Source organism: Benincasa hispida, chromosome 1, assembly GCF_009727055.1.
Source record: "Benincasa hispida cultivar B227 chromosome 1, ASM972705v1, whole genome shotgun sequence".
In the NCBI taxonomy this organism is placed as follows: domain Eukaryota; kingdom Viridiplantae; phylum Streptophyta; class Magnoliopsida; order Cucurbitales; family Cucurbitaceae; genus Benincasa; species Benincasa hispida.
The window spans coordinates 16,842,498-16,864,934 of record NC_052349.1 but is presented as its reverse complement, the minus strand read 5'-3'; the positions used below and the strand labels follow the sequence as shown (position 1 = coordinate 16,864,934).

Sequence of the window (22,437 nt, the reverse complement as noted above, 5' to 3'; positions counted from 1 at the left end):
TCTATAGCATTTTTTATAGCGGTAAAAAACGCTATAAAAAACTTTCTATAGTATTTTAGACATGTTATTGTGCCGACGTTATTGAAAGTCTTTGACTTTCTATAACATTTTTTCAATGCTATGAAAAAAGCTATAAAATATTCATTTTTATCACATAATTTTAATGCTCTAGAAAGTTTACATAACATTAAATGCTATAATTGAATTTTGATTGCAGTTTTTACAATCATAAAAAATTGCTATAAAAACCATATTGCATTTTGAATCTCGCCTTGATAGTCGATTTTGATCAAATTGTTTTAGTTTACATAACACTTTATATCAGTAACAAATTATTACAAATGAAGTTATAAAATCAACCATAATCATATAAATCTTTAATATTGTATGTAAGCACATTTAAATCAAAATAATTTTTCAGTAGTATAAATATCGCTCGTAATAGGATGCTTTAATCAATACAACATTCCATAAAAATAACCATCTTTTTTGTGGGGTCGACATGTTGTACAAATTACATTAAGATAAAGAAAAAAACAATGCAAAACCCCAACTTTCTAGTTTCCTCAAGATACATAAGTATCATTTAGTCTCCATCTTTTTAAAATGATGCAACTATTAGTATTTACATCAAAAAATCTAAGAAGTCTTTTATCCCTCTACAAAAAGAACATATATTTACCATCAAACTCAAAACTCATTCATCAAATGTGACAATATTTTTCTACAATAGAGTGTGGAACATGATGTAAAACTAAAATTGTAAAACACAATTATGAGGGGTAAAAAATACTGCATGCAACTAAAGAGTATACCAAAGTTCAAAAATAGAGAAATCACGACCTTTACCTTCAATTCAATAAACCTATAATATCAAGGGTTTACATAGTTATTAACATAAACAAGAAGATTGAAGCAAACACTTACTTTAAAGATGTGTATTCTTGAAACCATAGATCAATACCTAAAGAAAAGTCAAAGTCTTTAGCACTAGACATTTGGTCAAGCCAACAACAAACTTAAATGCAAAATTAAGAATTTTCAACATTACGAACAAAAACTAATACAAAACTAAACTTACACAAATATGTTGAGTGATATGTGCATCTCCATTAAAGCCTAGCATTTCTCCTTGACCGAAAGCAAGTCTTGCAAAAATTCAACATCTAAATGAGATATGAAGGTCGTAGATGAGAGTTTGGGACATAGACTTTACTTTACGTTGAGAACTAATATGAAAGATAAAATTAAAAAAACTATGAAGTGAACTAGAAGTATATTTTCATAGACGAAATTGAAAAGCCATGAAGTGAACTAGAAGTATATTTTCATAGACTTTATTTACCCTGTATTTTCATTTGCTACTTACTCCATTGAAGGGAGCCAACCTGTCAAATGAATCTGTAAAGAAATACACAAGTAAAATCGAGAAACATACAAACAAAAGATTTTGTTACAAGTCAACTTCGTGCAAAAAATATAAAAGAAAAAACTCTAACTTGTACCTGATATCTTCCAAAATGGTACATTATATTACACTTGAAATTTTATAAGACCACTTTTGAATCTAAAGGAAAAATCATAAACTCCATCTTCAAGTTATATTGCAATCATAAAGAACAACAGAAGGCATTAGTTTTGAGCCTATAATTGCAAAAAATAACCAACATAACTTTCTCTGAATTCTTAAGAGAACAAAGATACAACCCCTTAATAGAATAAGAACACAAAAGTACAACCGCTTAACAAAATAAGAGACAAATAACACAACCCCTTAAGAGAACAAGAACATAAAATCATTCTATAATAAAATAATCATTTGAAAGAAAGCCAATGTTGATTATTTAACTCAAAGTAACAAAGGATAGGCACAATGGTTAAAATCAATTCACAAATATCTAAGTTACGACGAGCTAAGTATTCCCTATTCTTAATTCAATTTGACACCAAAAACTGCATATTATCCAAAAAACAATGAGTGTAGAAGAGCATTAAGAAATTCAACAGATGGTTCTACTTTTTTCTACTTTCAATGTAAAATACTCAGGCATTAGCTCCAAGCAGGAAACTCCTACAAGTTTCTATATCTCTATATGATTCTACTTTGTTATCATCCTTTTTTTAATAACCAGAATGTTGAAGGATCTCATTCCCCATCACCAATAATCTTGGAGATGCTTTGTCAATCCAAAAAAGAGTATAAATAATAACTATTTGTATATTGGAAAGATAATAACACCTCTCTCAATAAATGAACGACTTATGAGAGTGTAGAAGAGTATTACGAATTCAACAGATGGTAAAATGAAACATAAGCTTACATACCTCATTGCTCCTACTCTTAGGAAAAGAACAACTCTTTGCCATTGAAATTGGGCATTCTAATTTCTTCAATGAGATTTTTGTCTTTCTTCTCAATCCTCTCATTAATGATTAATTGCATTTTCACTTGAACTTTTCCTTAATCAAAGCAAAGATTCACTAAAATAACCACAAATAGAGGGAAAAAATAGTAGCATAAACAATCATAAAGCATAAATATAGAGGGAAAAAAAGATAAAACCTATTAAAAAAAAGCAAGTGGGTGAGCATCGAGTGGGGGAGCATCAAGTGGGTGAGTATCAAGTAGGTGAGCATCGAGTGGGGAATCGAGGTCGAGTTCTAGACCGGATCAAGACTTGGATCGAGGATCGAGTTTTGGACCAGATCGAGTTTGAATGGTTGAACACCAACACTAGAACGAAGTTGCACACATAAAGGTTCGAACACACAATCTGGTCGACGACGAAAGCACGTGCGATTGGAAAATGGGCAGGGAAGCTTTGGATTTGTACATATGGTAGAGCAATGTAGATCAGAGATGGATCTGCCTCCATTAACAACCTTTTGATGGAGGCAGAGAGCTGACAAAAGCAGTAGATTGAGAAGTATAAAACCCTAGGATTTGGGCTCTAATACCATGTCAAAATACACCGAATTGTCAAGATTATGAAAATAAAAAGAATGATAGAGCCACCATCAAGTTGGAAAAAATAATGACAAAGCTTTGTGAGTAAAATAATTTGTGAAACATAAAGGAAAATTTTAAGTAACATAAAAATAGAAGCTTTGTGAGTACCTCAAGGAGAGTGTGTCCCTTTAGTTGTTCCTTTTTACAAATCACATAATGAGAATAAAGAAGTTGTGCTTCGACAAATGGTGGAGTTGCAGACGGTAGGACTTAGACTAATGGTGGAGTTGCTGACGGCAGACTTGGACGAACGGTGTAGATGGTGCATGAACAGAGTATAAGATGGAGAGATTCCCAGAGTCGAAGATGAGAGACGAGCAGATGAATAGAGTATAAGAAGGAGAGATGGCAAATGACAAACATACGACAGAGAGGTGGAGAAATCGAATGGAGGAACACGAAAATAGGGAGAATGACAGAGAGGTGGAAAAGGGAAAATAAGGAGAACGACAGAAGTGAAGGATCGGAGAAAATGTACGAGAGAGAGGGGGAGGCAGAAGAACGCGAGAAATGGGGAAAGAGGGAAATTTGGTACGCACGGTGTGGAAGAGGGAAATTTGGAAAAGGGAAATTTGGAAGAGGTATGCACGATAGAAGTGAGTATACTGATCGCACGATGTGGAAAAGGGAAATTTGGTACGCAAGTGTGCCCTAATTTTTTTTTCATTCCCTTGCGCGCCTTTTAATTTCTTTTCATTTAATAATGATTTCTATAAGATGCTATATTAAGATGTTATTAAAAGGGACATTTGTTGTAGTGTATACAAATTTTGATTGTTGTGATTTTTGACTACCTAAATGGTATATATGATATATATACTATGATATAAATGAAATTTATGAAGATTTATATACCATAGTATATTTCACATATTGTTTTATATTGTGATTTATGTCAAGCATTGAGTCAATCTCTAATTTATAAACTGTGGTATATTTCATAGATTGGTTTCCAAATACCTAACAAAATGTTATAAGGTATATTTGAAATAACCATGAACCCATAAAAAAAAAAAAAAAACAAACAGTAAGTTGATATATGAAAACCAACATAAATAGAAAATAAATTTCATTAAATACATTTTCTCTCTCCAATTGAAAAATGGGGAAAAAAATATACCATGATATATTTCATATATTGGTTTATGGTGGGATTTATATCAAGCATTGAGTCAATCTCTAATTTATAAATTGTAATATATTTCATGTATTGGTTAGAATATTTCCAAATACCTAATAAATGTTCTAAGGTATATTTAAAATAACCATGAATCCGTAAAAAAAAAACAAAAAGTTAATACGTAAAAACCAATATAAATAAAAATAAATAAATAAATTTTCATTAAATGCATTTTCTCTCTCCAAATTGAAAAATTGAAAAAAAAAATTACGATAAATACATTTTCTCTCTCCAAATGAAAAATGAAAAAATTATATTAAATATATTTTCTCTCTCCATCATTAAGGTAGCTTCGTAAATAGTGAAATATATATAAAAATTGGATATAAATAAATGAAAAAAAGGATAAAACTGTTAAAAAAAGTAGTAAATGACTTTTTTTTAAAAAAAAATCAAATTCAAGGACATTTATGAAAATATATGGCCAAAGATGATTTTTTGTGTAAAAATCTCTTAATTTTATTCTAAGATCTTGTAACCAAGTGGGCCATCAACTTCCTACTTGGGCTTGGGCTAATGTGGGACATGGATTCATTCCACCCCCTCTTGGTTGGGTCCTTTTGTCAATTTTGATAGGTCAAGTTGTAACTCTTGTATGGTTTCTTCTCTTTGATTTAATGAAATCTATTTTCCTATAAAAAAAAATACATGATACTTTTTTATTTATGCAGCTAAAAATTTATATATTTTTTTTAGTTAAGTAAATTGTATTATGGTTTATGGCAAAAAAAATTAAAAATCAATTTTAGCCCCAAACTTATTAAATTGTATCAATTTGAACTTCAGACTTTCCATTTCATCAAATTAGATCCTAAATTTAAAAAATGTTCTAATTTTCACTTTATCCAATTTCCAATGTACAATTTACTAAATTTAACGAAAAACAATATAAAGAACTTCCCAAACTCATTAATTTCAATAGATATAATTTTGAACAAAAATAAGTTCAACCAATATATAAATTAACAATTGAAAAACTGTCAAAATTCATAAAACTCAACATAAAAATTTAGCTCTAATGGCATTTCTCTCTAATTTTACCAATTATATATTTTACATAGGTTTTATAATTAATTGAAGATGTATAAGAAAAAAAATCCTTTGAACTACATCTAGAGTAAGAATTAAAATTGTAACCCATTTTATATATAGTTGTCTATGGGATACAATTTAATGAAATTCAAAGTTAAAAGTTAAAATTGATAGAAGTTGATAAGGTCAAATTTAATTTCCGTTTTATGTTGGTTTACACACAAGAAAAAGAACAATCTAAGAATCATCTGCATGGTTTCACCAAAATAATAGAAACTAGATTAAAGCTTTTGAAATCAATCAAATTAAAACTGCCTTAAAATTTTTATCCCAAAAAAAAAAAACAAAAAAAAAGCCAATTTTTAAGTTATAGGGACAAAATTGAAAATCTTAAATTATAATGTAACCATTACAATTTTTTTTATGAATCCAAACTTTTTCCATAACAGTACAGAACAAACTGATAAACTTTCGTATACTGTAAATTTACAATTCTAGTGAAAAGTCCTAACAAAAAGTATCTAAGTATGCATCAATGACATTCCTATCGAAGAACATGTTTGAGTCAACCTAGCAATCCTTTGCTTTAAATCCTTCTGCCCTCTGCTTGCTTTCTGTCCTATTCCTACAAACTCTGCCTTGACAATATGGTGGTCGGAAGTACCTTTCGACGAAACAACCGAGTATGAACCCGGGACAAATTTAAATGTTGAATCATGTGAAGCTAAGATATAGTCGACTCTCGTGCCGTATTTGCAAGTTCCCTGCACATCTGTGTTGCAAAACATATGAAATTAGCAACGTTTTTCAGTAGATTTCAAAGATAAATGGTTCGTGAGCATAAGCAGTGTCTCATACTTTGGCCTTTGGCCATGATCACCACTGGCTCACAATCTCCTGCATAGTCTTTTGAATCTATGTACCCTTTTCCCCTCAAAAACTTCATCACTTCCACCTTTGGAGTCGGCTTCCCAATCTTCTCATAGTACTGCATCCGAAAAATTTTGAATTTATTAACTTCTCATGGTCGACATAGTGGTTTCATGATCAATAGATTTGGTTTAAATGTTCAGATAATAGATTTGTTCAAGCATGAAGATTGCCTCAACTATGTCGGTCCATCTTTCAGGTGAGTAATCAGATCTCTCCAAAGAATTGAGACCACCCATCAAGATGTGCGGACAATCAACTGATTTTGTTATTGAATTAATCTGCCTCATCCTCCAATTCTCATCAAGATGGTCAAGTTGAGTGCAGTAGATGTTAACTTCTCCCATCCTTGGCATGTCAATTGCGACTTTCAACAAGTTTCTGCGATCCAAATTGAATGATCCATCAGTTAAGTATTACTACCATTTCCCAGAAGGCGAAACACAAACCGATTATAGAAAACGAAAAGGAAATAGAAAAGAGCATGGGTAATTTCCCATTGAAGTTCTCCTAACGAGTGATGAGGAGGAGAATTAAGGACCTGAAATCATCATCATCAGCAATCTTCTGAACTTTCCATCTTTTGATTGGCCATTTGGACAAAACAGCATTTCCATACTCAGGAGCCCAGCTCTCAGCAAATACATAATCCATCCCTAAAGCGGCTGCTAAATCAGATAGAGGCTTCATGCCTTTTGATTCCTCAGCCTTCACATCTTGTAAAGCCAATATATCAGCATCTGCCTCTTTGAGAACCTCTAGGATGGTTCTACTACTTGTCGAGTGATCTTCACAGTGCCAATTAGCTACGGAGAAAGGAAAGCACACAGGAGACCTTACTGGGACTTCGCTTTTAAAGTACCTTTTGTCAGTTGTCTTTGATAAGCCCCGTGTTTTGTCTTCCATGGAAGCAGACAACTTGTTGTTGGCTAACGAAATCTCGTTATCAGGAAGATTAATGGAAACTTTTGGCTTTGATCTGGAGAGAGATTCAGTCTTGCTTAATGCAGTATGCAATGGAGATTGCTTTAGTATACTCTTCGGGCAATGATCCACAGGGCTTCTAAAATTGCATTCCTTTCTGAACCCGAATGTTGCTGGTTTATCTGCCACTGGAACAGCATGAGCAAGAGAGAACATGGCAACATTGAATGTAGCAACTCGAAATGGCCTTTCAATGACAGAATCACGCAACTGGCTCTTCATATAAACTCTGGCTTTAGTTTTATCGGGTCTGCCTTTTTGTCGACCTTTCACATTCATCTTCCCAAACCTTTTGACAATAACTCTGCGCTTCGGATGCTTCCATATCAGCCACCATAACCTTGAGCAGAGACGTCGAAGTTCACTCCTCAGGATCCTCAACATTTCAGCTAAATGAAGGACCTCTCAATTCTATTTATGTCAGTAACGATCTCAAAACTTCATTAAATAATCTGGGAATTGGCTAAGTTTCCCCTTTGGCTTTGAGACACAGCAAGTCATGTGGGCATCCATAGAGATCCCACCAACAGCCCAACTAAAAAGTAGGGAGTTGCACTGTAGTGAAGAGAGAGAAGCATAACATAAAGACAAGGAACAACTACTCCATTACTTGAGAAGAAGGTTGACAATGGTTAAGTATTGTTGAGCTCCTTTTTCCAAATAAACCAAAAGGGAACCAACTACTTCCACTGAACTTAGAAAAATAACTTCCAATTGGACTTGACTCTTGAGAATGACAAAACCCTCTGTTTCAGAAAGGATCACTGTGATGTGAAAGAGGACTTTTTGATACCTTCCCAGTCTGAGTCTAGCTGTGGTGAAGTTTTCCTTGGTAGGTACAACAAAAAGTTTCGAAACTTTCGTCACTTCTGAGTTGAAATCTGATTTCTCTCATTTCACCATCTTTATAAAAAAATGCTTGCTTTGATTTTTGGCGACCATGACCATATTTGATCAAATCTTAAACTTTCTCAAGGTTGGTTGTTGTGGGTCCCCCTCATGAAATGGAAGTATAAAAATAAGAAAATAAAAGAAAAAGGAGGAGATAGACGTATCTGGGTTGGAACGGGTCGGTGGTCAGAAGAGAGAGAAGTAAACAGACATTATGAGAAAGAAATTTTGATATTTCCTATGCATATCATGTTACATGTACATGGTTTTATTTGACAAAAAGATAGCAGTATCAACCCTACATTTCCTCAATCAACCCTACCCCATGTGGCCATGTTTTTTTTTGGCAAGTCAACCATCAAGTTAATTAACTAAATATAATTCCACAAACTTTCTAGGAAAATTCAAAGATTAGAGTAAAAACGATAAAGACAAAGGAGAAGAATTTCCTCTCTCCAGAACAGGTTCCTGCACAATGAATGCCTTCAGTAATGGTACTAATCAACAATGATCCTGCAGGCTGCCGGTGGGTTCTGGATGCACGTGATAAGAGAATAGCTACTCCATCTCCAACTCCAATCATTGGTCAATAAACAATGTATCAAGAAGGTTGGATGTTGAATCATCAATCACTCCCTCATCAAAGAAGCCTTTAGAAGCATTCTCCCTCCTGGATTTTCGCTCTTCAATAATAGATTCTTCTGTTTCAGGGCAATAATTCCGCTTGGCCTGTTTAATTGGTCTTTCAGCCACTATAAACTTGTTACCGTCGCGACATCTTTCGGGAAATCCAGCCCAAACTGAAAAATACAGTCTATGAAAAGTTGGGTTTACATCTAGAAAAAGAGACAAGTATCATTTCCATTAAATCAAATAAGACATAACCAACTTGATATTCACTTAAATCTCGATATATGCACATTAGAAAGTAGAAACCTACGTATACTTGACAATGGGAGGATGATTTATCAATCTACCTAGATGATCATCATCAGCATTAAACATGTGAGCTATTGCGAACTGCCACATTATTCAATTCAACCAAGGCATAGTTATTTCTAGGATACAGTTGCCTTAGTTTCGGCTTGAAGGGATCATTTCCCATTATGAAGAACTGATTCAGGACTCAAAGAAACGGGTAAAAATAATTAGATCAGACAACTGCGCCTCCTTACATACTTTTAAGATATATGTGCATTTCTTCCTATAAACCTTTCATAGATTGCGTAATTTTACAGTACTCACAATTTTGCTCAGCCAAAAACCAAAATTACAAATGAGTGATATTAAGAGAGACTCATAATTCTTACAGGTGATATACATTAGACATGTTAGCAAAAGAAACTCATAAGGGGAAGATGAAAATGCAAAGGTCTGAATCAATTACCACCAAAATGATGTAGGACAATGGAAGCAGCTACAGTTACATTCAAAGAAGCAGTGCCAACACCATATTGTGGGATGTAAATGAAGAAGTCGCAGATTGCACACTCTTTAGCAGAAAGTCCTGTTCCCTAAAAACAACGTACATATAACCATCAAAAGGATGACTCGATGCTGAAAATAGTGTCAAAATTATTTCCAAATGATTCTGATCCAATTCAATCCAGATAACAGATGACCATGCCACTAACTTAATCTCAATTCCGAAAGCATCATAGAGACATGGATCCTACAATAAAGCAAGAGATCTATAATGCCAGCCATATCAAGTTCTAATCCCATCATATCAAAGGTGGAAAAATATTGTATTATCATTACAGAAAATATAATTGCTAGATAAACATTAAGTAGTTATCATTTTTTACCATGCTATCAGAGCTCATTTCTAGCATTATAGAACCCGTGGCCAACCCCACTAGTCTCAAGGATGTTTTGCCCACCTCAAGAACAAATCGAGGAGACTTCTTTAAGTCATAACTCATAAGTATGAATTGAATTATAGAGAAATTTGTTAACTGACTGCAGCATATAGAAGACAACCCCTATCAATTCAACATTATGAGTTACAGCGTACAGAAATTCCCTGGAAATAGATCAAGGACAGATCAAACAAGGGAATTCCAATACAAGCATATAGAGATCACGATCAATGACAAGCCAATGGAATGAAAACAAACAACCAACCTCATTTCCAAGAAGAAAAGCGGTGCTCCTCTTGAAAGGATGCTGATTGACAGCCACGGCGTTGTCAGTGATCTCCACCCCACAAATATCGCAATCCTTCTCCTATAGAACCGAAGAACGCAATTCGAATTTCAAAACAAACCCATAACCAAACTAAAACGTAAGGGAAAAAAAGAAAGAAAGAGAGCAGAACCTTGAGGAAACTTTGGGCGTCGAGAAGGGAATGAAAATGGCGGAAGCGGAGGTGAGAAGTGGAACCATGGCTACCAAAGGCGTTGAAGTCCCGACGGCCGACGAGGAGGAGTTCCGAGACGCCGAAGGCAGTGGCGCTTCGGGCCAAAGTGCCAACATTGTGCCTTTTGGCTATGTTATGCACCAGAACGTAGCTTTCGATCCCCATTCTGAATTCAATGGTGATGAACTGATTGAAAATGAAGTGATGGGTTTCAGAGATTGAGGGTCTCGACAGAGCTTCGCAATTCAACTATGGCGGCGGATCGAAGAAGGAGAAGAAGAACGAGCGGTTTACTGTTTGGCCTAGAGTCTGATGCATTCTTTTCAATACGATGTCGTTTGGCGACGGATCCTTCCCACTAGGCCAGTACCGACTACCGTGAACTAGGTCATTTTTGTACGGTGACCAAAAATTGAAAATTTTTCAATACAAACAGCGCTGAGTTAAGCTTATTTGACCTTAAAATTTGAAATGGAACCCGATAAAAGATTTTAATCTTTCTTTGATTTTTTTTTTTTTTCTGTTTCTATTTCATTTTCTCATTTTCGATTTCATTCTGGTTCATTTTCTCGCTCTTATTATCGTTTTCGTTCAATTTATTGCTTTTTCTCTGCACTTTTGTTCATTTTGATTTTTTAAAAGATTGACTCGTTTGATAATATTTTGTTTTTTAAAATTTGACTAAAAATTCAACAACTGTGATGTAAATATTTATAAAAAATGTGGATGAAATAGGTTTAATTTTCAAAAACAAAAACCAAATGATTAGATCATAATTTTTTCTTGATTATAGATGTATAATAGCCTTAAAAACTAAGATTAGGTTTGGTGTCACTCGTCACTGTTATCAATATTGGTTCAATAATATGAATCATTAAACTTTCATGAAAAAATAGTTGCACGATTAGTTACCAATGTAATCATTAAAATTTAATGAAAATTCTTATACATGTTAATTGATAAACTAATTATGGATCAAATTTATTTTATAAACTAAATAGTTAGGCAATAAAAACTGCTTCCTTTTGATAGAATCTATAACGAAATTTTTACGATATGAAATAAATTGTTACAAAATTAAAAATACAATTATTAAATTGTTATGCTATCAAATTTCAATATTTTTTAAGGACTATTTTCAAATAAAGAAAAATGAATCAAAATATTTACAAAATATAGTAAAATTTTAGAACTATCAATGATGTTGATAGACACTGATAGACTTTTATCGATATCTATCAGCGTCTATCTTCTAAAATTTTGACCATTTGAAAATAATTTTTCCTTTTTTTAAAAAAAATGGTTGGGGCAAATGAGCAGAAAAAAATAACTTTCTTTCCATTTCTAATATTTATACAATACTTTTATTCCTTTGTTTTTTTCTTATACAATATTTCTATACATTTAATAAGAAAGTAAATGATTTATACAATATTTCTATCCTTTCATAAACTTTATGAAGGTCTCCTTTTTTATCTTCCTCTACAACCAATCAATTCTTATTTACAACTCCACAAACTTATATCCCAATTTGATCACTTTCTATCTCTCCCTCTTAAACAGCAACTTGGGCTGCAGCCAATCTAGCAACTGGAACTCTGTGAGATACAACAACAAAAATCAGAGGGAAATAAAACAACAAATCATTTCACAAATATTATTTGGAAAATCTTAAGTTTCATCTTCAAATTTTATTTTCTTTTACTGTATTTGACTTCAACCTTAAAATTTTATTCCCAACAAATTGAACTCTAGTATCTGACTAAGCAGCAAATACCCCTTCCTTTGGGATTGACTTTTTGTTCAATAAAATGAAAAAACTTCTAGTACAATATAATAGAACATACTCCTCCATTTGACATTTGACACGTTATTAAACAATCTTTTAAGATAAACAATGAATGAAGATAGTAGGAAAAGCTTTATAGTATTGTAGCCATACATCTTCATTCGACATTTGTTTTCTCCGATCTTGACATTTTATACTATGGGCATTTATATTATTGTTGGATTTTTTTTAATTTTTCTATTAGCTAGATATTTGGTAATCTTGCAGTTGGTTTTCCAAGCATCATTTAGTAACAATTTCAATTTTAGTTTTCTGTTTTTGAAATTTATGTTTGTTTTCTAGTAATTTTATACTATGGCTTTCACATTTTTTTTAAGAAACGCTTGAATAATTAGTCAAATTCCAAAAACAAAAACAAGTTTTTGAAAGGGCTATTTTTAAATATAGAAAAATAAACCCAAATATTTACAAAATATAGTAAAATTTTAGAATTATCAATGATAGACGTTGATCTGTAAATATTTTTAACAGTTTTACCATTTGAAATAATTTTCCTTTTTGAAAACTACTTTTAATTTTCAAGTTTAAACCCAGAATATATATATATATATATATATATATAAGTTAAAGGTGAAAGTAGTATTTATAAGCTAAATTTTTAAAAATCAAATGATTATCAAATAGGACCTAGTTATTTTCTAGCTTGATTTTGAAAAGATTACCAACTAGCCTATTTGCTCAAGTTTAGGATTTAATTTGATGAAATTTTTAACTAGTTTAAAAGAAATAGAATGTTTAATGGGACAAAACAATAGCAAACCTGAAAGGAGAACAGGAAACATAGTCAAGTCCAGCCTCGGCAAAGAATGCAACAGATGAAGGCTCTCCTCCATGTTCTCCACAAATTCCAACCTGTTATTAATCCTCTTTCTCATCAATATCAGCTCATTTTCTTTTTTAAAGAAAATATTGGTTTCAAAACTTATTTATTATTATTTAAAGAAAGAGTACCTTCAAACTTGGCCTAGCTGCCCTCCCTTTTTCTGTAGCCAGCTTGATCAGTTGCCCAACTCCTTTCTGGTCAAGCACCTGCCACAAAACAAATACATATCCAATTCATTTGTAAAACCAACTTCTCTTCAAGAAACATATACAGTGGATTTTTTGAAATGGCACCGACCTCGAAAGGGTCATTTTGCAGAATTCCTTTGGATATGTAAATAGGAAGAAACTTGGCCACATCATCTCTACTGTATCCAAAAGTCATTTGTGTAAGATCATTGGTCCCAAATGAGAAGAAATCTGCTTCCTTAGCAATCTGTCAGTCAAACAGCAGCAGTTCTTAAGAGTTGAGCTGCACAGTCCATGGATCATGTATGTTCTTCCAGTACTTTATTATTAGACCCTTGTGGTATTCTGTTTAACTTATTAGTCCTTGTTCTCTTTTTTTTTTTTTTTTTTTTTACATGTCCATCTATTGAATTTCATGACCTATCACTTAGGTACCATATGTTCAGTTAATTAACCTTCCACTTTTCTGTCTGACATTTCCAATTCTTACACTGGTTTGTTTGTTGAATAATCTCATGTTAAGTTAGTTCAAATTCAATCTGATAGAGACATTGTTTTCACATTCACATGAATATCATATAAAATTTGATGTATGGCCTACAATGTTAAAATACATTATGGCGAGGACTAGAATGCATAGAGGAAAGTTTGTACAATCTATAAAATACCTCATCTGCAACCAGAGCAGCTCTAGGAATTTCAATCATGGTTCCAACTTTGTAATGTAAGGAGGAACCCATCTCTGAGAACACCTTCTCAGCAACACGGCGAATCAAGCTGACTTGATTTCTAAGTTCCTGCCATAAAAAATGCCATTATTCTACAGAAAGGTTGCATTTTTCTTCTTCCAGTTTTAGCTGTCATGTTATGTTTTGATTCCTAAATATAGAATAAGCACAAGAATCTCATTCGGATACATATACATGGATCGGTAAAGATGCTAATCGAATCGTCTCTATAGAAGAAACTTTTATGTTCTGCATAGTTTTAACTGGTATGGCACATACCCTCAAATAAGAGGTCAGAGGTTCAGACTCCTGTGTTATCAAACTCAAACAAAGAAAAGAAAATTGTATGTTCATTGGAACATTAATAACAGAAAGAAACAGTTCGTACTTGTGGTGTTCCAACCAATGGAACCATTATCTCAGGCAAAACTTTAATTCCTTGATTGCTCATTGAGATAGCAGCCTGGAAGATAGCACGAGCTTGCATTTCCGTCAGCTCCGGGTACGAAATTCCGAGCCTATGTTGTCAGACACAATGAGAAACGATTTGAATAAAATTGGCAATGGCATGGTTATTTTTTTCCAGTGATCTTTGCCTTTGAAGATAAATTCATTCATTTATGATATATCATACCTGCAACCGCGAAAACCGAGCATTGGGTTAACTTCTGAGAGCTTCTCAATTCTAGAGAACACTTCATCTTCACTCATTCCAGTCTCTGCAGTTAGTCCTTTGACAATCTCTTCCAGGTCACCTTCTGGAAGAAATTCATGGAGTGGAGGGTCCAACAGTCTAATAGTCACTGGAAGACCTGAAATTATACAGCAAACATCACAAAAGCATATGAAATTACTTATAAGTAACATGTCAAGCAGCCAGAAAGCAGTAGGCTGAATGTTTGATGCCATATTTTTGAAAGGCTTCAAAATCAAGTTCTTGGAAGAGAGAGGAAGTACCATCCATTGCTCGAAAAATTCCCTCAAAATCGGATCTTTGATAAGGTAGTAACAAGTCCAAAGCCACCTTTCTTTGTTCAACTGTAACTGCCATTATCATCTTCCTTACAGCTCTGATCCTCTCATCCGATGCAAAGAACTGAAATATTCCATATAAATGAGAAAACGGTTTATCATATTGAAAGTTTAAAGTGAGAATACTGATGCCATTATGACTATGATGAAAAAGTGAATAGAAGAGATGAATGAAATTACCATATGCTCTGTCCTGCACAAGCCGATTCCTTGGGCGCCATTGTTACGAGCTGTAAGAGCATCTTCAGGAGTGTCAGCATTGGCCATAACCTTCAAGAGCATCAAATTATCAATCAATGAATAGAATGATCAAAGCATCAAATTATCAATCAATGAATAGAATGATCAAAGATTTAGCTGGAAGAAACACAACACAATCACTTGAAGTTGGGAATTAGTGAAGGCTAATGAGTATCGAGCACCTTAAGATGTCTTATTTGATCAGCCCAAGACATAAAGATCTCCAGATCCCCACTTAAAGCTGGGGGAGAGAGTGGCTGCTTTCCCAATATCACTTCACCTGTAGAGCCATTGAGGGATATCCAGTCACCTTCATTGATTAACAAATCTCCAATGACAAGAACCTGCATTGTTATGAAGTAATCTTCACAATCCACTTCATTCTATTGTTGTTTTTTGTATCACCCGTAAGAAAAAGAAGAAAAAGGTTAAACGACTGACCTTTTCAGAGTCATTTACTCTGATATCTGAGCAACCAGAAACACAGCATTTCCCCCATCCACGAGCGACGACAGCAGCATGAGAAGTCATTCCACCTCTAGCTGTCAAAATTCCTGTAGCTGCATGCATACCACCAACATCCTCTGGGCTGGTCTCCGCCCTTACCTTTACAAATCACAGCCACGAAAGAGTTCAGAGTGCTATTAGGGTGATTGCTATTAGTTGACTGTTCATTTTCTTATAATTTACAACTTTGGAATTGACAAAAATGAGACATTAATGAATGATGCTGTGAAAATGAGACTGAATCTTTGTCAAAGTATATGAACATGGACATACCAAGATGACACTCTTTCCCTGAGCATGCCAGGCTTCAGCATCGTCAGCACTGAATACTATCTGCCCCACTGCCGCACCAGGAGATGCAGGCAAGCCTGTTGCAACTACTTGGTCCTTGTAAGCAGAGGGATCTTCAAACTGAGCCAACAGATAGAAATAGAGATGTAAGACTATGTATAAATTTAGCTGTATTTGCAAATTTAAGCAAACAACAAAACAACATCGTACTCATGCTAAAAAATTTCAACCAAACTCAGTCGGATATTAAATGCTGGTGAGGTTGTGTATGATACCCTGATTTGTTTTTTAGTAGATATCCAAGTTTGGCCCCCAACTTCTTGGATTAGTGCGGTTGCTTCTTTACTTATTTTGATAACAGTCCAATGAGTAAAAGTTTTAGGTTTGATAAAAGGAAGGACAAAGAAAACCATGCCTGAGGATGAAGAAGTTGGTCGAGATGTTGTGGCTCAACCATCCTAATCGCAGTACGAGTGTCAACAAGTCCTTCATTCACCAAATCCACAGCTATCTTCACAGCACCTTTACCCGTGCGTTTTCCAGAACGACATTGCAACATCCATAGCCTATTTTCTTGGACTGTGAACTCAATATCCTGAAAATTTTGAAAACATTCCAGCTTAGTCACTTGACATGGTACATAGCTATCAGAATGCCATTTCTGACTAGTATATAAATACCATCATGTCTTTGTAATGTCTCTCTAAAATTTCACAATTCTCAACCAGCTCTTTGTAAGCTTCAGGCATGCAATTATTCATGGTGTTCAAGTCTTCAGGGGTCCTTATCCCGGCAACTACATCCTCACCCTGATTATTAGAAGAAAAGGAAAATGATACAACAAATGTTTTTTTTTTTTTTTTTTCATAATGTAGCCAGAAAATAGTGGATCTTTACATTCCTACATACAAGAAAGGAGTAATAGGAAGTAGAACCAAGATTAAGGGTCTGTTTGGAATGACTTTCAAAATATTTTAAATCATTTCTTTTACTTGACAACATTTTTTAGCACTTTTCAAGTCATTCCAAACCGGCTGTAAGGTAGTGAATGTAACCTGAGCATTGATGAGAAACTCTCCATACAGCTTCTTTTCACCAGTACTTGGATTTCTAGTGAACAATACTCCTGTCCCAGAAGTTTGTCCCATGTTTCCAAACACCATGGATTGAATGTTCACAGCAGTTCCCTTCAACCCGGTGATTTGATTGATGCTTCGATATTTGTTGGCCCTTGGACTATCCCAAGAGTTGAAAACTGCTTTGACAGCTAACTGCAACTGTTGTTTTGGGTCTGCAAATCAATAAAAGTGTTGAGAGCAAGAACGGTCAAACAATAACAGGAAGATTGGCTGGAAGGCCTCTCTTATTTTTTATGCTCACAAAGGAATGTTAATGATGAGAGCACCTGAAGGAAATGTTTCGCCCGTAGCTTCGACATAAGCATCCTTGTACTGTTCCACAAGCTCCTTAAGATCAGAGGCAGTTAGTTCAGTATCAAGTGCCTTTCCTTTTGCAATTTTCAAGTTTTCCAACTTCTCCTCAAATAAAGAATGTGAAATGCCCATCACCTTCAAATGGACACCAAATATGTTCAGTTGGTTCATACCTTTTATCAACTAAAATGCTTGATACCCGTTATCCAATAATTGAAGAAGAAGAAAAAAGAAAAACAGAAGGCATAGATCAGGAAACAATTATACATGAAACACTTACAACATTTCCAAACATGTCTAGAAAGCGCCTATAAGAGTCGTAAGCAAAGCGCTCTCCACTTTTGGCAGCCAATCCAGCAACTACTTCGTCATTTAATCCAAGGTTAAGGACAGTATCCATCATTCCAGGCATTGAGATCTAGACATCAACAGAAGAGATATTAGTCATGATGATTCTGAGTCACATAGAAGGAAGAAACTATCATTTGCTTATCTTAGATCATTCTCTACAAGTTGAACATTTCCTCAAAATCACACTCCAACTTTGAACTTCCCCATGTTTAATTTTTCATGATGAGTGATGAACAATGTCAATGGCCTACTCTGTTAAATCATAGTCCAACTTCCCCACCCTCATTTTAGCATTTATTTCCATTTATTTACATCAAGTGAAATGAACACTGTTAGTGGTCTAGTAGTTGAGATTTGTAACAGAGAACTAATATGTAGATGTAAAAGGGAAGACCACTTACAGCAGCACCAGACCGAACCGAGAGAAGGAGAGGCTTTGAAGGATCTCCAAGAACTGCTCCCATGTCCTTTTCAATACTTTCCAAGCCTTCCAGAATCTCTTCCCACAAGCCATCTGGTAATCTATTTCCATTTTGCTGGTACTCTTGGCATGCTTCAGTTGAGATGGTGAGTCCAGGCGGAACGGACAACCCAATGCTCGCCATCTCTGCAAGGTTTGCTCCCTTCCCTCCCAACTGTAGCAGCACAACAGTATGCTATGAGTCCAATGGTTGTAAATAGTATCAATCTATGTGAACATTCTGGTATCATTGAATATTTTAGTACCCACTACAAATGCTCAAGCAATTGTGTGTGATTTTATGACTAGCATAAGCCTCTTCACAGTTGTTTCAAAGATATCTTCAATGGTTGCAGCATTTCTTACCAGTTTATGATGGAAAAATGATCTGAAAAGTTACAGAAGCACTTACCAAGGACTTCATGCTCTTGTTACCCTCACTCCTTCCTTTTCCAAAAGTGAATACTCTCTGTTCAAACAAGAAACTGAATCAAAATCAGCTAAATTGCATATCCTAAGGAGAATATACATGTTATGAACCTGACAGGACACTACCACTCACTAGAGTTATCAAATTGACAACTATGGAAAGAACTTACCTCCAAAAACTTAAGACATGAAAAGAGTAATCAAAAGTCACAAGAGTAAATACAGCAACCTTTTTGGTAGTAGGTATTACAGGGCTAAGGACCGCGTCGGCTCTCGAACCGTGACGACTGGGAGGCTCATGTCTCTCTGGCTTTGGGCTACTGATATGCAAGTCTTGGCAGCAAATACCTTTACTTCTGCCACCCCTATTTGTCCTCAAAGATGAATGTTTTTCTTTGAGAAGATAGGTATGACCCAAATGGTACTTTCCCCTCCTCAACAATCCTTGATCACAATCTGCTATGGTCTGCAGCAGTGATCCATGCATTAAAGAGGACATTCTTTCCTCTCCAATCAGCCCTGCCATGTATCATACAAAACGCGAACAGTTAGTAGATGACATACATTTTTTTCTGCAAACTCCCACTAAAACAATGAAGCAAACTGAAACTTTTCAAACCAAACCTGAAAGCCAGATTTCCTATTATGGTCACAAGCTAAAAACTCATTGATCTATCACACTGATAAGTTGCATCAGTAAAAAAGATTCAATCTTCATATAAAAAGAATAGACTCTAGAGCAATAGAATGAGGTAATCGCGATAGAAAACTCTTGGAACTTTTTGATAAGTAAACAAACATGGCAGCCTAAAAACAAAAAGAAGAAGAAGAAGAAGAAGATAAACCTTCAATATGCAATGTTGTAGAAACTTTCAAAAATGAATGTGTGAATCTTGTGAGGACTGAGGATCACAGTATCTGTAACACAAAGGGGAAAAAATGACAGTTAGCTTCCTCTTTTTTCTGGTTCTTTCTTCTTGTTCTTCCTTTTTCTTTCTTTCTTCTTTTTTCTTTTTTTTTTTTTTTCCTTTTTTTTTCTTCCCCTTCTCTGCTCCTTCTGAGAGCCCATATATTCATAATGCTTTGAGTAGCGACGTAAGTGGATGGAATGAAATTACTGTGGAGAAAAGTCCCATATTGCAAACAAAGTTTTGACCTTTATTTGTCCAAACAACTGACATGTGAATTTCCCAAAGTGCCCTCTCCATGTGGACCAGAGAAAGAGTGACCTAATCAGTTTAGAACACGTGGTCAGACAAATTTTCTGAATTATGGAGACGAGACCACTAGAACATACCCTTTTGACCACACTTCTTCCATTGGCGTGGCACACATATCAATAATGCTACTCTTTCTTCGTTCTTCACAAATTTGGGACTCGGGAATTGGACGTAATTCAATGATTTGTTGAGGGTAGTTCCGTCAATTGGTATTGATATTTCTGGTGAGAGGTCACCTATGGGGAAAATTGTGACGCCGGTGGGACCTTTCCCATACTGTTGGACGGAAGGAACATCGTAGTCACAGGATTGCGACACGTGGCATCGTCTTGGACACAAGGATAGAGGACTAGTCCTCCACTCCTCCTCTATCTTATCTTCCTCTCCACACATAACAAAGTGATGCAATAATTTAAAACTCACTTTAGCCAAATTGCTGAAACTCATTTTTTAAGTAATTTGAAAATCATTTATAAAAATTTGATAAGGATGTATTTGTAATCAAGGGTAAAAAAAAAAGATAATTTCACTTCTAAAAAGGTTAAAAAAAAAATAAAACTATTTTTAGGAAGCGTATCATATTTTATATAGCTTTTTGTTTTCAAGTTTAATTTTATCAATTTTCCGTCATTTGATTAGTTTCTTTCCAAAAAAAAAAATTAATAATATTCAAAAACAACTTTTCAAAAAAATAAAAATAAAGAAATTAATACAACTTTTTTTTTTTTTTTGAAAGCGAAGATTCAAATCTTGACATTTTGGCTAAGGATATAAATCAATTAAACTAGATTCGAACTTGTTACACTTGGGGTACCAGGATTGGCCATTTTGGGAGTCAAGTTGTATGTCTATGGAAGACCACGTGCAGGTTGACCGTTATACCCTTGGGTCTTTTTTTTTCGAGTCATATTTTCTAAGCCTTTGTTTGCTCAAGGATGTTTTAGCCACTTCTTTGGAGTTGATGATAGTTATTAGTTTGGTCCATTAAAAAAAATACCGTAGGCATGGTTAATATTATCAAACATTTGTGATGAAGAATTGTTAAATCGCTCAATAATCTATATCCAAGTTAGTGTGATTTGATTCATTTTATTTTTGTTGGTATATATTTATAAACTTATCAATCTAGTCCATGTCAATCATGTAGTCAAATAGTGACGATGAACTAATATGACAATTATCTATTTAAATTAACAATAAACTAAAAATAGTCGCCCGCTAAGATTAACATGACCATCATAGACATAGAAGAAATCAAGGTGGTGGTACACCACATAAACATGTAATTCCTATATTGTCTAATGAAATTAAGCTATTCAATTAACTATTAAAGAATATTTGCAATATTTAGAAAACATTTTAACAGCAAATATAATAGCATTTCATATAGGTTCCTACCAATGGCAAACAAGAAAAGTGCCCCAGCACATCTGTGGAACAAAATTTGTGATATTTGTGGTGGATTTTGCAAGCAAGTGGATGCCTCTACTTTGCTGGACATGTAAACCAAACCCTAACCAAATGTTGTTGGTTGTATGGGTTTCTGTGGGCCTTCTACATAAATGGGCTGGGCTTTGACCCTATTTCTAAACTTTCTCATAGGCCAATACCATTTAGTGGGCTTTCTTTCAATTTTATTTCAGGCTAATTGAATTAAAATCATGGAGAAAGGAGAAGGGTGAGATCTTCAAAAAGAAAAGGGGAACGCAAGGCTTCCAGAAGTCGTGAAAAAGTGGATGGATACTATTTTGTTGATTCTTGTTGTCTAACTTATTATTAAGATATCTCAAATATAATAAAATCTATTCGTGAAAGACTCTATTGACTCCTATAAGTGATCAACAGATTTTTTTACATTGTATTATATCTACAAATACTTTGAATTGCTATATTTGTAATTGGTCCCTTTCTTTTACTTATTTCTTTTACTTAACACTTTTGAAAAATTGGAATGAGTAATAATCAATACTTCTTTTTAATTAACTTAAATGTTTTTTTAGTTCAATTTGTTATTAAGCCAACAAATAAGAAATATAAAATTAACAATAAGTCATTGCTACAATGGGCCTCCAAAAATCATAAAAGAAAAATTAACCAATTTGGCCGTTTCCCAAAATCTTTGAACATTGAAAATTGAATTTTAAGGATCAAAATGAAAATTCAATCCAAAATTTAATGGCCAAAAATGAAATTCAACCCCCCAAATTAATAACTTAGATTGGTACCACTCTAGACTAGTTTTGATAGAAACATTAATTATTTTTAAAAAAAAAAAAAATCCATTTTTTAATATATATATATATATACCTACCTAACTAGACCAAAATAAAATCATAACTTAACCCAACCCAAAAAAATAGCCCGTTTGGTTTCTTATTTTTGTTTTAATCTAATAACTTGGATAGTTCTCAATGTTTTGTTGAGTATATTTTAAGAGTATTTTAAAATCAAACCCAAAATTTGAAACAAACTCGTTTTTGTTTTTAGAAATTGGCTA

General features: G+C 34.1%; 4 protein-coding genes across 5 annotated transcripts; all 4 read right to left on the bottom strand.

Annotated features, from left to right (window-relative positions):
- Nucleotides 1-5,686: 5,686 nt before the first annotated feature.
- Nucleotides 5,687-8,107, bottom strand: LOC120069614. Its single transcript, XM_039021414.1, has 4 exons — nucleotides 6,694-8,107; nucleotides 6,326-6,533; nucleotides 6,081-6,210; nucleotides 5,687-5,994 (listed from the first exon to the last, which is right to left on the bottom strand). The coding sequence occupies exons 1-4, from the start codon at nucleotides 7,518-7,520 to the stop codon at nucleotides 5,744-5,746; spliced, it is 1,416 nt and encodes a 471-aa protein (XP_038877342.1). The 5' UTR covers nucleotides 7,521-8,107; the 3' UTR covers nucleotides 5,687-5,743.
- Nucleotides 8,108-8,242: 135 nt separating this feature from the next.
- On the bottom strand, nucleotides 8,243-10,777 carry LOC120069630 (putative TrmH family tRNA/rRNA methyltransferase). Its single transcript, XM_039021417.1, has 4 exons — nucleotides 10,348-10,777; nucleotides 10,155-10,256; nucleotides 9,415-9,541; nucleotides 8,243-8,827 (listed from the first exon to the last, which is right to left on the bottom strand). Exons 1-4 carry the CDS (start codon nucleotides 10,552-10,554, stop codon nucleotides 8,607-8,609), a joined length of 657 nt encoding a protein of 218 aa, XP_038877345.1. The 5' UTR covers nucleotides 10,555-10,777; the 3' UTR covers nucleotides 8,243-8,606.
- Nucleotides 10,778-11,708: 931 nt separating this feature from the next.
- LOC120086340 (pyruvate, phosphate dikinase, chloroplastic) lies at nucleotides 11,709-19,756 on the bottom strand. Of its 2 annotated transcripts, XM_039042957.1 has the most exons (22): nucleotides 19,566-19,756; nucleotides 19,345-19,400; nucleotides 18,950-19,239; nucleotides 18,704-18,760; nucleotides 18,233-18,466; nucleotides 17,761-17,898; nucleotides 17,453-17,615; nucleotides 17,103-17,338; nucleotides 16,728-16,856; nucleotides 16,463-16,642; nucleotides 16,030-16,167; nucleotides 15,691-15,855; nucleotides 15,432-15,593; nucleotides 15,190-15,279; nucleotides 14,935-15,073; nucleotides 14,612-14,789; nucleotides 14,366-14,495; nucleotides 13,918-14,046; nucleotides 13,359-13,496; nucleotides 13,190-13,267; nucleotides 12,999-13,090; nucleotides 11,709-11,987 (listed from the first exon to the last, which is right to left on the bottom strand). In XM_039042957.1, the coding sequence occupies exons 3-22, from the start codon at nucleotides 19,217-19,219 to the stop codon at nucleotides 11,945-11,947; spliced, it is 2,889 nt and encodes a 962-aa protein (XP_038898885.1). In that variant the 5' UTR covers nucleotides 19,220-19,239; nucleotides 19,345-19,400; nucleotides 19,566-19,756; the 3' UTR covers nucleotides 11,709-11,944. The 2 variants fall into 2 exon arrangements, with proteins under 2 accessions (XP_038898885.1, XP_038898878.1); XM_039042950.1 differs by lacking the exon at nucleotides 19,345-19,400.
- On the bottom strand, nucleotides 19,566-20,526 carry LOC120086353. The gene is made up of 2 exons (XM_039042969.1): nucleotides 20,018-20,526; nucleotides 19,566-19,949 (listed from the first exon to the last, which is right to left on the bottom strand). The coding sequence occupies exons 1-2, from the start codon at nucleotides 20,385-20,387 to the stop codon at nucleotides 19,879-19,881; spliced, it is 441 nt and encodes a 146-aa protein (XP_038898897.1). The 5' UTR covers nucleotides 20,388-20,526; the 3' UTR covers nucleotides 19,566-19,878.
- Nucleotides 20,527-22,437: the final 1,911 nt, after the last annotated feature.